Source organism: Falco peregrinus, chromosome 1 (genome assembly GCF_023634155.1).
Source record: "Falco peregrinus isolate bFalPer1 chromosome 1, bFalPer1.pri, whole genome shotgun sequence".
NCBI lineage: Eukaryota > Metazoa > Chordata > Aves > Falconiformes > Falconidae > Falco > Falco peregrinus.
In genome coordinates this window covers 98,241,636-98,256,419 of record NC_073721.1, presented here as the reverse complement: position 1 = coordinate 98,256,419, position 14,784 = coordinate 98,241,636, and the positions used below count along the sequence as shown (strand labels likewise).

The 14,784-nt window shown below is 51.9% G+C and overlaps 1 protein-coding gene across 3 annotated transcripts in view; it reads right to left on the bottom strand.

Annotated features, from left to right (window-relative positions):
- DAAM1 (dishevelled associated activator of morphogenesis 1) overlaps nt 1-14,784 on the bottom strand; it is a 99,066-nt gene that overhangs the window by 14,683 nt on the left and 69,599 nt on the right. For 2 of the 3 annotated variants that reach the window (XM_055814999.1, XM_005229419.3), the window contains exons 7-18: nt 14,019-14,352; nt 13,446-13,556; nt 13,224-13,327; nt 12,731-12,797; nt 12,322-12,439; nt 12,061-12,199; nt 11,260-11,318; nt 10,734-10,921; nt 10,104-10,415; nt 9,882-9,989; nt 5,381-5,410; nt 3,860-3,963 (exon numbers count right to left, since the gene is read on the bottom strand). In XM_055814999.1, the coding sequence (XP_055670974.1) occupies nt 3,860-3,963; nt 5,381-5,410; nt 9,882-9,989; nt 10,104-10,415; nt 10,734-10,921; nt 11,260-11,318; nt 12,061-12,199; nt 12,322-12,439; nt 12,731-12,797; nt 13,224-13,327; nt 13,446-13,556; nt 14,019-14,352 (1,674 nt within the window). The remainder of the gene's footprint in view (nt 1-3,859; nt 3,964-5,380; nt 5,411-9,881; nt 9,990-10,103; nt 10,416-10,733; nt 10,922-11,259; nt 11,319-12,060; nt 12,200-12,321; nt 12,440-12,730; nt 12,798-13,223; nt 13,328-13,445; nt 13,557-14,018; nt 14,353-14,784) is intronic. The other variant, XM_055815009.1, reaches the window with a different exon arrangement.

Genomic DNA, 14,784 nt, shown 5'->3' with positions numbered 1-14,784 from the left:
AGCTGGCTTTTGGAAGGTGAAGCTAAGGCAAGGAGGGTGCTGCACTCTAAGACCACAGTAGCAAGGGCTTGGTTTAGCTTGAAACCTTTTGCTCAAGACTGGAAGTAAGGATTAGCTTTATTGAGGTAGGTCAATCTTACAGAGCTGGCAAGTATCTGTTCCTTACAAGCCTGTCTCTTGTCCTGCACCTGGTCCTCTCTCACCTCCTGCTCCAGGGAGCCCCCAAGAGAGGGGTTGTTAAATGAGGAGTGAGTTAAAATCTCACCTCAGCCAGGGGAGGAAGCTCACAGATTGTGCTGAGCAGCAGCCAGAACAATTGCTAGGGTTGCTGTACAAGAAGCAAACCCAGGATCCGTGGAAAATGTCCCCTCCACAGCTTGCGGTGATGAGCAGCCATGTCCCCAGCACACCCTACCTGTCGTGCACGAGAGCACAGGATGGACACAACCTGAGGTGGGATATGAAGCTGCAGAAGGACTCCTTTTACACCCGAGCAGTGACATGAAAGCTCAGACTGCCAACAAATGTCACACCAGTCCCCAACATGGTGAAAAGCAGACACTGGCTAGGTTTGGATATTTGGGGGCATCCCTGGGAGGCAAAAATGCTCCTGGGAGAAGGGGGTGGGTAGGCAGCAGCTACCCCTCATCCAAAGCGAACACCTAAAGCACACACTTTACGGTGATTGTCTCCAGGCGGGTGGTGAAAGATGAGAGTGACTTTTGTAAGCCCTGCTCATTAAAAGCAAAGTAAACAATAAAATATATTTAAAAAGAAAGAGGTCGAGAAAACTTTTCTCAGGAATCATCAAAACCCAGTGCCAAGAACAAGAGCCTGCCCCAGCATCAGCAGAGAGCAAGTGCAGGGCGCCAGAAGAAAACAGCTTCTCAGACAATTTGATGGGAAAGGGGCCAGTGAAAGCTAGAAGCTTATCTATAACCACAATAATTATCATTGTTGGCAGCAGCTGTTGAACGTGAGCTGTCTGAGAGGAAGGGGGTCACAGGACTTGCTGTCACAGGGATTTAAAGCCAGCAGCCCGCCGATGCGAAGTGACAGCTCGCCAGCCTGACAAGCACGGGGCTATTTTGCGCGGCTTTTGTAGAATCCTGCAGAGGACGTAATAAGTGTGAAGGGGAAAAATGAATTCCACTGAGAAAGGGACGCGCCCTCTTGAAAAGCCACATTCATTTGAGAAATATGCTTCACACCGCCTTGCTGGAGAAAGGAATCAAACAAGCCATTCACCGCTAGCACAGGCAGAAAGCAATGGAGCAAGGGCTTGATTTGCATCTTGCAGAATGCAGCACTAAAAATACACACATGTACAGAGGGAGAAAAAACAAGGACATGGTCGGTTCACAGAGGAAGATCCGATAATGCACTGACATTGGCAAAGCATTCTCCAAAAAAAAAGAAGAAAAAACCCAAGTGTTAAAAATATTCTTGTGTTGCATTACAAGCTGGAGGAAAATCCAGTGATCTCACTGTGCAGTAATTTCTCCCAAAGCAAGGGAAACAGGCAAAAAAATAAATCTACAGAGAGAGATAAAGTATCTCACTGGCCGTAATCTTTCCACGCTGCAAGCCAGACAATGCCTGGTGAGCTTACAAATGTCTGGGCTAAATCAGGGGCCGAGCTTGCAGGTCCTTTTGCATGTGAAAGTTTGCTTGTCCCCACGATGGCTGCGTGAGCGAGGCAGGAGAGCAGCAGCCTGACTGCAGTGAGCCACCCTGCAAGACCAGTTCCTTTGCAACACTGGGACCAGGGACCCGTAGCTCTGCCCAGCTTAGGTACTGGTGGCTGGGGTGGGCAGAGATGGAAGGGTTTGCCCAAGGTTGCATGGAGTCTGGTGGAGATGCAGGGCCTGGTCCTGAGCCCACCAGCATGATGCTTGGGCTTCATCCCAACACTGCCCTTCCTTTTAGCTGCTTGGCATCAAGAGTAAATCGCCCAAAGGGGGTTTGGGGAGAGAAACTCTATTGCAGTCCCTTGCAGAAATGGGGGAAGGAGCAGATTTGGTTGCTGCTGTAATGCTAGAGAAATGCCCTGCTGGGGTGGCCCCTCTGCCCTTGCATCGCTGGGAGCACCACGGGACAAAACCCAGAGCACCTCCAAAGCAGTGGCCAGCCCCTGATGCTGTGGGATGTGCCCGGGAAAAGCCATATGAGAGTCCTGGGGGCCACCCTGCAGGGCTGATCCGATCCCACTTCTCCCTTAGGAAATGACCCAAAGGGGAGGGCAGGCAGGTAGCGGCCTCTGATGTCCCCCTTTTGTGCGATTAATTACTGGTGACTTGTTTCCAGCCATCACTTTCTTGGAAGAGAAAGGTTTGCTGGTGAAATGAAATTAAGACCTTTGCTCAGTAAGACACACAAGACGCCTTTGAAGTTAAGTGCTTGGGTAGCTCCCCTTCCCACTGAAGGGGCTATTTGTGCGCTTAACTTTAAACTGTATACTTAAACTTCTGCCTGAATCACACCTAAACTAACTCTGACTACGCTCAGCCTAAGTATGCCAGAGAGCAGCCCTGCCAGTGTCCCGAATCCCATCGTTTTACTTGCTAATAGGTGGCTGCCACAGACATACTCATTTGCCTGCTGCTTTAAACTCTGCTTTTATCATCATCCTTTTTATTTGGACTGCTAGGAAGTATGAAACTCCCCAGGAGCAACCCAGAGCAGAGACAGCCATAAACACAGCAATTTTACCACCAAACATTGCAGCACATGGCTCACCGCACCTGTTGCTCCTGCTGCCCATGGGGCTGCAGACCACCTCTAGAAGAGCTTGAAGAAGCACCAGGGACTGCAAGCTACCTACCCGGAGGGTTTTTTTCTTTTGCAGACATCAGCCTCCGCATACTTTCTAGGGAAGGAAACCAGCCAGGCTGCCAAGGCGAGGCACTGGCACCGCCAACCCATGGTCTGGGAAAACGCAGAATTTGGGCACCGCGGCTGCAAGCCCAACTGCCAGCAATGCAACTCCATCCTGGCCAGTCCTGGGTGGCACAAAAGCTTCTGCACTTCCAGGCAGCAAAGTGAATATTTCTGAATGGAGCTAGATTTTACTGTTCTTGGGATGACTTTTTTTTCTTGGTGAGTCAGAAACAAGTGGCATTTTCTGCTGCTGTTTGGTGTTGGTTTTTTTTCTAAGTAGCTGTGCTGATGGCTCATCCTTTCAGACCCCTGCAGCTTGGCTTTTCCTTTCTCAGGAATCAGTCTTAGTGGTGTAGTTTATCTTACCAAAAAAGGCCCTTTTTATCCTCTTGGCAGCCATCTGGGGATGGGATTAAATTGCTGGTAGCAGTGCTGAGCCTGCCTGGCAAGGGGCACGTGGGAGGCTGTCACCTGAGCCGGGCTGGGCAGCTGTAAGAGGGAGACATCCCCTTCCCGACATCCAGATGTGGCACAGGACACCTGTGCAGGCAGCCAGGCCCTGGCTGGGTTACACCTCCGCTCCCCCCCACCCTGCCAATGCCCAGCGCCTTCCCCAGTCTAACAGAGACCCTCTTCAACCGCTGTCGAAAAGCAAACAAAACCCCGGCTGAGGTAGATAAGAGGTGAAATCAAGCCCCTTCCCATCCCCTATAAAGGCTCACTGGGTGCCCCAGCCCCTCTGGGGCTTTCCAGGGACACCTAATTGCCACATACCCACTTAAATCACATTTCCACACCCCTCCCCATGCCACCTCACCGTGCACGGTAAGGCTATAGCTGGGTTCAGGTGTCGCTGGCTCTCCTCCCTCGCTGGCTCCTGTCATTAAACTCCCCCCAGGGATGAGAAGCCCTCCCCAGCCCAGGGCAGGGTATCAAACATCCCCTCGCTCCCTGGTGGGTGAGAAGGCATTAACCGTACCTGGAGAGGAGGATATTGCAATTCTGAGCTCTCCGGCCGTCTATGACTGAAAGCTCCTTGACTTTATGCCGGGAACTCAAAGTGTCATCGATAGCATCTTCCTTCTACAAAAAAATAAAGGAAAAAAGAACCCAACAAAACAAAAGCCTGGAGAAAAGCCGTGGAGGAGCAAAGACATTTAGTACTCTCAGCACATAGCAGCATGATACACAGCGGGCCCCCATTAATCAGGAGTGTCACCATGGGTTACGGGTAAAACTCATTGCCTGTAACTGAAACACAGTAAGTCATTTCATAAACCAGAGCTGGCTTTGAAGCCTCTGGTTAGAAATGTAAATATTTTCTCAGACAGGGAAGATTTAAAAATCTGCAAACACACAGGCGCTGCTGAATAAATAAAGCCGGGCTTTCTTAGCATACGTATTTGTGATACTTCATTAAATCCTCACATGAAATATTTCATTTACGGGCTGCTGCACACACTCAGCATCACTCTTGGTCTTCACCCCCACTCCAAACATCTGCAATCACCCCTCATGCATCAGTCCTCCCGAGCAAGCTAGCCAACATGAGCTACCAGACATGCAAATGCAACCTGCAGCATTTGCTGCTCTTTCGGTGGAATTCTCTCAAAATAAGGGATTTGAAAGCAGGAACTGGCGTGACATAAGTACCTACATCTCCTAAGCAGCTTAAATATATTACCTTCAAATGAGTAATAATACATCAAATTGTAGTTGTGGGCAAATGGGCAGATCTACATAACAGCAATTTTGCAGAGTTGCCTAAAGGGTTCATCTTGTCTCCAGTTTTAATTTACTATATTGCATATTCTAGTAAGGTTAATCAATTAAAAGCCAGCTATTCAATCCTGGAAGGAACACAACCCAGAGCTGCAAGGTCCCACACACTACAGATCTGCACTATATGTCTGCGAGTGTAGGGGACCTGGCACACAGCCACTGCGCCGGTTGTGACTAAGCACACAAGTTCCCATTTTTTACTGTTCTTGTTTGAATGAAAAAAAAACCCCACCGGCTATAACAAGTGGGAAGCTTCCAGGACAGGTGGCGTAGAGTGAAGGCTGTGGCAAGTGAAGGAAGGTGAGCCCCAAGTCACCTACCACCAGCTGCCCCGCTCACGTGTCTTGTCTGCTCTGACCGTGATGAAATAGAGAGCTTCAACCCACAGGTAGGAGTTTATTTATTTCCATCTTCTGAAAAGCGAAAACACTCAGGGGTAGGCGCTTCTCTGTGTTAAGCTGGATCTGAAAATTCAACCCCTGGACCCTGGCTTTGGCATCAGGCCAGACAGCAGAGAGGGCAGCTTCTTGCATACCAGCCACCCCCAGCATCGACTCTGAAGCTGCTCCTCCTGGTGATCACTGGACCTCTGATTTAATCCCCTCTTTGCCGCACATTAATCCCCCACAGCAGCACGTGCATCCCCCACGTCCCCAGCCCCGCACTCGCCCTGCCCTCACCACTCATAGGCACTGGGCTCCTGAGGATGCTCGCTTACCTGTCTGGAGTTACCATTCACAAAGAAGTCCTACAGCCATAGCAGAAGCGTGGAAAAAGGCAGTAAAAACACATGCGGTTCAGTGAACTCGGCAAAACCAAAAGGAATCAAAGCACAGACAAGGGGAGGGTGCAGCCCAGGGGGCTTGGCAGTCCAGGGAGGCACTCGGGGTCTGGCAGCGCTGAAACAGGGGGGATGCACATGAAAATGTGGTGAGGATTAATGATGGGAGAGGGAGAGGCGGCTCCCTGAATGCGTCGGGCCAAGGTGCTGGTGTGCAAGGAGGTGAGGAGAGGATGAGGGGCGAGGCGGGAGGATGCTGGCCAAGCCCTGCCACTGCTCTGTGCGGGAGCCGGCAAGCGCTGGCCCAAAGGACAGCAGTGCTCAGCCTGCCGCGCTGGGGAAGAAAATTGCTACTTTTTGCAAATCTGAGGGACTGAAATGCCGACGTGACTGCCAGGAAAAACAGGGCTTTCAAGTGGAAATAATGAGAAGCTCATCCTGGAGCAAATGTGGCCACAGCAAAACTTTACCATTTACCATGGCAACACGTTTCCCCTTTGATTCTCCTCCGACAGGGACAACCCCCATTCTCCAGGGCTCGGCAGCCTGGCTGAAAGCCACCCTGATGACCCACCAGCACCAAGCTCCTCCAAAGACCTGGTTGTCTTGCCGGGCTCTCTCCACCAGACTGGAAGCATGTGCAGCAAAGCTGGCACCACACACATGTGCGTACACACACACACACACACACGAGGGTTTTCTCTCCTTGTGCCCTGGGCTGCGTTTTATTACTTTTTTTTGTGCTTGGCTCAAGAGACCATCCAGCACCTCCACGATGGGGAGGAAGGTTTCAAAGGTGCAAAAATGGTGCATTTTATTATTTTTTATTTTAAAAATGAAGGCAGGCAGTGAGCAGAAGAGGTAGGTGGGTCCAAACGCAGTTGGTTTACAAGGGCGCTTCCCCCAGCCCTTCTGTGCCGAGCCAGCTGATGGCCCACATGCCTGGTTTGAGCTGGTCATCATCACTGCTGCCTTTTTAAAGGAAACCTTGTTTATATAGGTTTTTCCCTGACTGGCTTCTGAGGCTGGATCAGCCCAGGACCAACACGTGGCTCTGGGCAGGAGGATGGGAGCTCTGGGCAGTTAGGTGCCACTGAACACCCAGGGCTGCAGGACTGGCACCCACTGGGGGCTGAGCTGTGCTAATCGCAAACCCTGTGGCTAAAAACCAATGTGTCAGGCTTTTCTTGAGCCCACAGAAAGTCCAAGAAGCAGAACAACATGTGCCAGAAGGCAAAGAAACATCAGCCAAGAAAAGGAGTGACCAACCCTTTTTTCACCAGAGGGATGGGTGCCCATGGGGTGTGGTACAGGCACCCTGGCACGGCACGGAGCGGTTCCCCAAGGCTGTGTTGTACTCGTCTGTGTAGAAACATGTGTCGAAGAGCTGCCACCACCATCCTCAGAAGCAGAGCTCTGGCAATGCCACCCTACCAGGGGCTTTGCAAGGAGTAGCTTTAAATCTGCTGTCACTGTCCCCACAAACATTTCCCTCCTCTGTTGTCCTTGGTCCCTGCGCTGGTCACTCACTTGCATGAAGCAGCTGGAGGCTTTTCTTCTTGCATCCTTTCCTGGGAGATGAATTCTTTCCCAGCTCACTGCTAAGCCCCCAGTTCAACAACATACATTTTTTTCTACTTGGCCCTGGCTTTTATACATCACTCACCATGGCAGGACCTGCCCTGGCCATGTCACTGCCACTTACCAACATTGCTCCCAGCCTCTGCCCCCTTGCAGGCTCTTAAAGATCTGAAAGAGGCGCAGACCCCTAATGTAGCACATGTAAGCCCTGATGGCCCTAGACCTGCTTTTCTCCATCATCACATGCATGTCTTTAAGCAGCTACCCCTAGTCCTGCTGGGGCCTCATCCCCAGCCTGAAACACAGAGCTCCTGTTGCTTTTTTTGTTATATGTAGTAAGGCTGGTAAATGCTGACGTTAGGTACAGCTGTGGGGCTGAGCTCTCCTCTGGGGACAGGGACATCTGCAGAGCCTCAGCAGGGAGGATGGGGAGTACATGTGCCCTCCTGATAGCTCAGGGCAAGCGCTCACGCTTTGCCTAGCATTGGGCAGGGATGCTTCCAGGCTGAGCCCCAGGAAGCCCAGAAGGCTCCTGTCTTCCCAGCATGGAAAGGGCCTTTCCCCAGAGCTGCACAGCTCATTTTGCACAGCCTGCGTTTACCTCTCAGCCTGTGACATGGGAAAAACATTTAGAGATGCTTAAAATTAAGTACATCAATAACTCTTGGGTCTGGGCACTACTGAGGGATTCCCGGGTACTATGGCAATAAAACCAGACAAATCCCATCAACAGCAGCCCCACAACAGCCCCTTGCGGGGGGCTCAGAGAGCTCTCTGCACCACGCTCACCTCTGCCCCCAAACCCTGCTGGGCCACCAGCCACAGTGATGCTCCACTCAGCCACATGGTTTCGGAGCCTGAATTTGCTTGGGGCATGGGCAGGCAGCCCCTGATGTCCCAGGTCCTGTGGACATCGTGTCTCAGGACAAGTGACAGGTGCAATCATGGAGCAAGTAATTTTCAGCCAAGGGCTCAAGACAGGGAGCAGGGAGAAAACCCTGCTCCTCCCCTGCTTGCTCGGGACAGAAACCAGCTTTCACTACAGCTTGAAAACACGGCGAGTTATTAAGGCATTAGTTCATTGTCCTTCCTTGCAGGGACAGGCCATTCACATGGAGCTCCCTCAGCCCTGCACCATGTCCAAAGTGCCCTGTGGTGTGCACGTGTCATCTCACAGAGCGCATCGAACCCTGCGCACTGGTGCGTGCACAGCAGCTGTCTGCAGAGCTGTGCTGCCCGCAACGCTGGGGCACACAGCCAGGCACCCCCTTCCCATGCCGGGACTCCAAGTGGGGGCACCCTGGGGACTCACAGGTGAGCAATCACACACCCTCAGGTCCAGGGGGATGTGTCCTATCACTTGACTCACACAAAACAGTGCTACTGTGCCACCGGGGTGAGCCACAAGGAACTTGTGCATTATGCTCCCAAGGGTGGCTCCAGCCCCAGCAGCATCTCATAGGTGGGATTTCACCTCTTCTTTCCAAGTCTCCCTTCCAGATACTCTCGCAGCATCTTCTGCCAGTCCCACCCCAGTCCACGGTGCCCACATTCAGCTCCCTTTTGGTCCTCAGCCCATCTAGGGCGAAAGCCCGTGTCACAGCTCTCCTTGCAGCACATCCCCCTTCTTGCTGGCCCTGAATTTATCCAGCCGTTTCACCCAGCAGGACCTCAGCCAAGCCAAATTATTTTTAAATTCCTGCCTGGCAATAATCTGCAGCATGCCAGGTGATTCACAGACTCAGGCAGGCAAGCCAGAGGGCAAACCATCCTGCTGACACCCTAGTTTTCTGTCCTTGCTCCCTTTCTATTTCCAGTTCTTGTCTTCAGATGTGCCCTTCAGTAGGCATGAGTCAAGCTCCAAAAACGCTGGGGGAAAGAGCCAGCACCATGGTCGCCTATTCCCAAAACACACCAGGGTAGTACATACTTCTGGTAGGTTACTGTTGATATTTGCTCTGCTCTAATCCACCCTGATCTTTCCCTCAATTAGCCTCTGGAAGAGATTAAACTCTCATGTTGCCTAAGGAGCTTAATGTGTTGGGTCCACTCCTTCCCGGCACCGTCTCTCTGCCTGAGCCTAGCAAGAGCGAGACAAACTGTTCTCTCCTCCCAGCAACGCAGCCAGACGTTCAGCAGGTGAACACGCTTTTTCAGCCTCTCCCTTTGTTTTTCCTCCTGCCTCCTTGAAAAACTCATTGCTTTTGCCCATTGTGGTCCTGCCTGGGGTAAAATAAGTGTCTAATTTTCTTCGTATGCTTTGATGCCTTCCAAACCGGGGCCATATTGCTTGAGCAGGAGATTAAAAAGCAGAGACTTTTGCCTGCAGTGTCATTATTTTGGTTTGGGATTTGCTTTTTTGTTCAAAGCTCACATTTTGCTCTGGGCACACTACAAAAATAAAAGAAGAGATCCACCCATGGTAGATGTGGGCAAAACTTAGTCCTTCTTGGCCAGAGAGGGATAGAAATTTTCCACCCAATATGGAGACATGAAGCAGTTGCTGTTAAGAGCAATCCAAAAATTACCCAACTGTGGCCACATCTGGGGGCTATTTTCATACATTCCCTGTCTATTTCTTTTTTTTGTTTGTTTGTTTTGGTGATCCATCTTCATGACACACGTGGTCAGGTGTGTGGGCAGGGGTGAAATCAGGCACACGAAGCTGTGAATGGCCACTTCAGTGCAAGGGCACTGGCATGTGGATGAGAGGATGAAGCAGATCGAGTTGATCTGGCAAACGTGGCATTGGTATGAATGACAGGCGATGTGTTTTGAGACCACAAACGAAACCACGCAATCTTGTAACAGCAGTGCCTTGCCCAGATCCCCGCGTGCACCCTGGGCCAGCCATTACCTGCTGTCTTTGGTAGGCAGAGAACGTCCTTTCCAGGTCTTCGAGGTCCAGGATTTTGAACACTTTTGCGTCATCTATGTCAGTCCACACGGTGCCTGCCAGCTTGCTCTGCAAGACAGTGGGAGCACTGCAGGTTGGGGGTCCCCTGCCCACCTGCCCTTACATCACTGGGTGGCCATCTGGCACCTCCAGTTTCACTGCCCAAACTATTGCCTGGCTTACCTCTGGCAGCTTGGACCAGTTGAAGGACTTGAGGGCATTCGTTGGCTGTGGGATGCTCTTCTTCTTGAGGGCCAAGCCCAGAGGTGCTCCGGGGGGAGGCATCACCCCATCCAGGGGTGGGGGGCCAGGTGGGGGTGGGGGGCCACCTGGAGGGGGTGGAGGTGGGGGAGGCGGTGGGGGACAGCCCCCGGGAGGCAGTGGTGGTGGTGGTGGAGGGGGAAGAAGGGATCCAGGAGCTGGAGAAGGCAAAGGGCCACCAGGAGCTCCTGGTGGCAAGGGAGGTCCTCCGGGGCCAGCAGCACAGATCGCCCTCTAGGAGTGAAAGAGAGAGGGGACCAGTCATACAGAACTGGGGGAAACCACCCAAGAAACATCCCCGTGCCGATTTTTCATTTTTTTGGCCAAATTTAAGCAGCATAGGAAGCACTCAAAGGTTTCAGCACTCCTGACTGAGATCCAATGCAGCTGGAGAGGCAAAATCACCCCATCAGCAGGGACGGACATCTTGGTAGCCCTCCCAGCAAGCACCTTTCTCAGCCCCCTATGCAGCTCAGCCACCAGAAATCACCCCATGGTGTCTGCAGGGGGTTTGGGACCAGGCCTCAATGAGGAGGAGGTTTAGGGCCTCACCCTGCTCATCTCATGGAGTTGTGCCGTGAGGTCTGCCACCTGCTGCTTGACCTGCTTGTGCTCGCTGGACTCCTTCTCCAGTTTCTCCTTCATCTTGTTCAGTGTCTGCATCATTTCTTCCTTCTCCTGGGCCTTGGCATCGCACTCCCGCTCCTTCTTCTCCAGCTTCTGCTGAAGCTCGGTGTGCTCTGAAACAGACCCAGGAGACCACTTTTGGGTGACAAACACTCCCTTTTGGTGAACGGCAGCATGCCTGGGGGCAAACCCCCACGCTGCCCTGCAGAGAGCTGTGCAGTTAAGAAAAGGGAGCGTGTGCTGTGCCTTAATACCCTGGCCAGGGCCTCCCCATGAAAAAATGACTTTCTGCTTTGCCCGCTTCCCTTGTAAGCCCCACGGCACGGTATTATCTCAGCCACTCCTTAAAGCCTGCAGAGTCCATCCAGCTAAGTACATGTATATGTTAGCTGTTTAGCTTACCGTGTGCACTAAGGTTAGAATTAACACTGTGTATCTCCCCATCACTCACCTTTTCGCATTTTTTCTGCTTGTTCTTTCCACTGTTTCACTTCATTTTCATTGACTAACCTAAAATGAAAAGATATGTAGCATGTGAGACAATCCTATCCCAGTAAACAAGCAACCATCATCAGCAAGAAACAGGATTGAGCAAGCCTGGGCAGTGGGATTTAAGGTTCCCAAACTGGTATTTCTAACGATTCTGTATTCTGCCTCCCCCCCCCCCCCAATAGGGTTTTGTGGTCTGGGATGCAGTGCTTTCTCAACAGCTCCAGGGGTGCCTGCTTGTCCAACTGAGGAGCAGAAACATCACTGGGTGACACTAAGTGACGAATAAAGAACAGTGACAGCAGCAGTCAGGGAAAATAGCTCACTGAGGGCACAGAAGCTTAATTCACCTGCACAGTGCAGGTCAAAGCGATGCCAACCTGGCAGGAGTAACCCCCAGCCCTGGCCCTCTCGCCTGCTGGTGCAGGAGGCAGCAAAGGCACGGCAGCCCGTGTCGGTGCAGCAAAGGCACGGCAGCCCATGTCGGTGCAGCAAAGGCACGGCAGCCCGTGTCGGTGCAGCAAAGGCACGGCAGCCCGTGTCGGTGCAGCAAAGGCACGGCAGCCCGTGTCGGTGCAGCAAAGGCACGGCAGCCCGTGTCGGTGCAGCAAAGGCACGGCAGCCCGTGTCGGTGCAGCAAAGGCACGGCAGCCCGTGTCGGTGCAGCAAAGGCACGGCAGCCCGTGTCGGTGCAGCAAAGGCACGGCAGCCCGTGTCGGTGCTGCTCAGCAGCCAGCCCTGGGAAAGGTGGGCAAGCACTTACATTCGGACAACGTTTTTAATATTGAAGTTTTCCAGGGGAGTGGCGTCAGGGTCCTGCCCTTTGTCACTCTGGATGACAATCTGCTGCACGATCCTGTCAAGCAGCAGCCAGTACTGGACAGTGTTGCCACTTCTTTTATCTGGAGGCAAAGAAGGGAAGAGACTGAGAGGAGCAGCAGGGAGGTTGCTGCCGCTCAGGTAGGAGATGTGGGCTAGCAAGCCCCCAGCAGCTGCAGGTTTCCTTGGCTCCCCCGGGACTCACAAGGCATTTGGAGACAGTGGTGCAGGATAGACATAAAGTGCGGGTATGCCTCGGTGTGCGTCAGCCTCTTCCTCGTCAGCTCAAACATCTGAGTCGCACTTTTGGTGTCAATGTGGACCTGTGGACAAGAGCGAAGCAAGGTCAGGCCACTGGACTGGTGATGACACCGCTTGTTTCCCAAGTCTCAGTTCCAAACTCTTCCAGCCTCCAGTCCTTATCGGCGGCTAAAGGAGAAGAGGGATGAAGCAGGCTGTAGGATGGAGGTTGCAACAGAGCAGGGCAACAGGAGACAGATTTCCAACCTCCAAATTATATCCAAAGACTGCACTCATCCCAGGACATGTAGGTGCTTTTAAAAGGAACCGTGACATTGAGTGTCGGTGTCTGCATCAGCAATGTTTGTACTCACCAGCTCAAATCTTTTGGCAAATTCCAGTTCGTCTTCGTTTCTAAGCATTTCAAAAAAATCTAAGTGCCTGAGGAAAGAAAGGGGGGAAAAAAAGACTGTTAAAAGCAGATACAAATGTGACAATTCATAAATTGCAGGCAACCAGTCTGGCAACAGCCCAGAGACAAGCAGAAGTTCAAACATCAACTAGATCTTCAGTCGCGAGATCCCAGTCATTACAGCCTGTCCAAGGAGCTTTTTGGGATGAAAAGAGGAGGAGGGCTAGCAGCATCCTCCAGGTCCACAGTGGCACATCCTTCCCAGCTCAACCCCTGTTAAAGCGCAGCAAAACCACGCCAGACTTTTTCCTCTCTCTTTGGTGACAGCAAAGAATTTCCTCCAGAGAGGTGAGTCTAGACCCACATGCTTTCCCCAGAGACCAAGTCCAGAAACCAGAAAGCAAGGGTACAAGGCAAGGGCAGAAATAACCAGTGGGCTGGGGCTCACTACTCACCGGTCAAGGGTTGAATTTTCATGCTCTCTCAGTTTATCAATGACTGGCTGGATCCCAAGCATGAGAAATTCGTATCTCAGATGAAGTCTGAAATCTAGGCTTTCCTGCAAGGGACAGTTGTGGGGTCAACATCACAAGGTGCACATCCTCAGAAAGCTTACTGAAATAAAACCACCCCAAACCCACCGAAACACCTCCCTCTCCAGGAGCCCTGGTGCTTACCACGCCTGCCCCCTGGCTCAGGACTGCATTGATGAAGGACATGATGGCTGTCTTGAGGCTCACTTCATCTCGATACCGCCCTGTGCTCTTGTCCAAGTCATTGATCAGCGTCTGCCAAACACACATCATCAGTTAAACACCCAGGGACAGCCCCAACGCTGCACAAATGGCCAGGGGATGCATGCAGGAACAAGTCCTTGTGATGCTCCTACAGCCCCTGTAGCAACCCACTGGTGATGGATCATCAGCTGCTGCCTGCTGTAATGCAGCCCACCCCAGCACCCATTTCAGCTAACATCAGTCCATCCAGATGTGCTGCAGCCTCGCACAGCTGTGATCCCAGGGTCCCTGCACAAACAAGCATTTTTTGGGGGTACTGTGTTAAATAACTGGTTCCTCACTCTTTGCTTAGCTGCAGATCTCATCAGACATGGTTCTGGGGTAGTTCCCAGAGTATCTAAGTTGCAAACAGTCATAATACATCATTTGCAAGTGGCATTTAGATACTCAGAAGGAGGAAGGGACAAGAATGCCAAATTTTGGGAGCCGAGGGGCGAGCTGAGACCCACCTACCTGAAAACGAGTCCGTTCACTGGCGTATTTCTGGTAGTGCAGCATCGCCTCCAGTACCTTTTTGTGGCCCCCGGGAACCAGGCACACAGCGCCCATGATTTCCAGCACTGCCACCTTTGTCTTAATATTCTCTGTGCTCAGACTCTGAGCAATTACATTAATACTCTCCGAATGGGCCAGGACGTGAGCCCGGCCCAGGGAGTTGTTCATTAGTGCTTTTATACATCCAATGAGCGAGGTATGTATTCGAGACTCTGCCGTCTCATAGTCCATGCTTTTGAGGAAGTTCAGAATACACGACAAGCCATCCAGGTCGATGAACCGGGTTACAAACCTGTCAGAAAGAGGGTTTTTAGCTTTAAGTCCAAATGCCAAAGGACCATTTTACCCTTAAACAGGGCTGACTTGTCTGTTGTTGTAAACCCAGAACCTTCTGTATATTTTCTCTTGGGCAGACAGCAAACCTGCAGGGCTCCTATGGCCCAGAGACAGGGACGGAGTTGTAAAAATCAATTTCATTGTTGCCTGGTAGCGTAGGCAGCCAGGCATCATCTGCACAAGGCTGTCCAGAACAAGGGTATTTGGAAGAGGACCAGCTAACCCAGCCATCAGCACAGTCCCCAGGATGGAGGTTAGGAGTCTACAGCTACACTACTGCAAAACCTTCCCAGTCTCCAACCTGAGTCTTAAATCCCACTCACTTGGGACCAGTTTTGACACAGAACTGGAAGAAGCTCCCAAGCCCTGGCGTCACCTCCTCATCAGC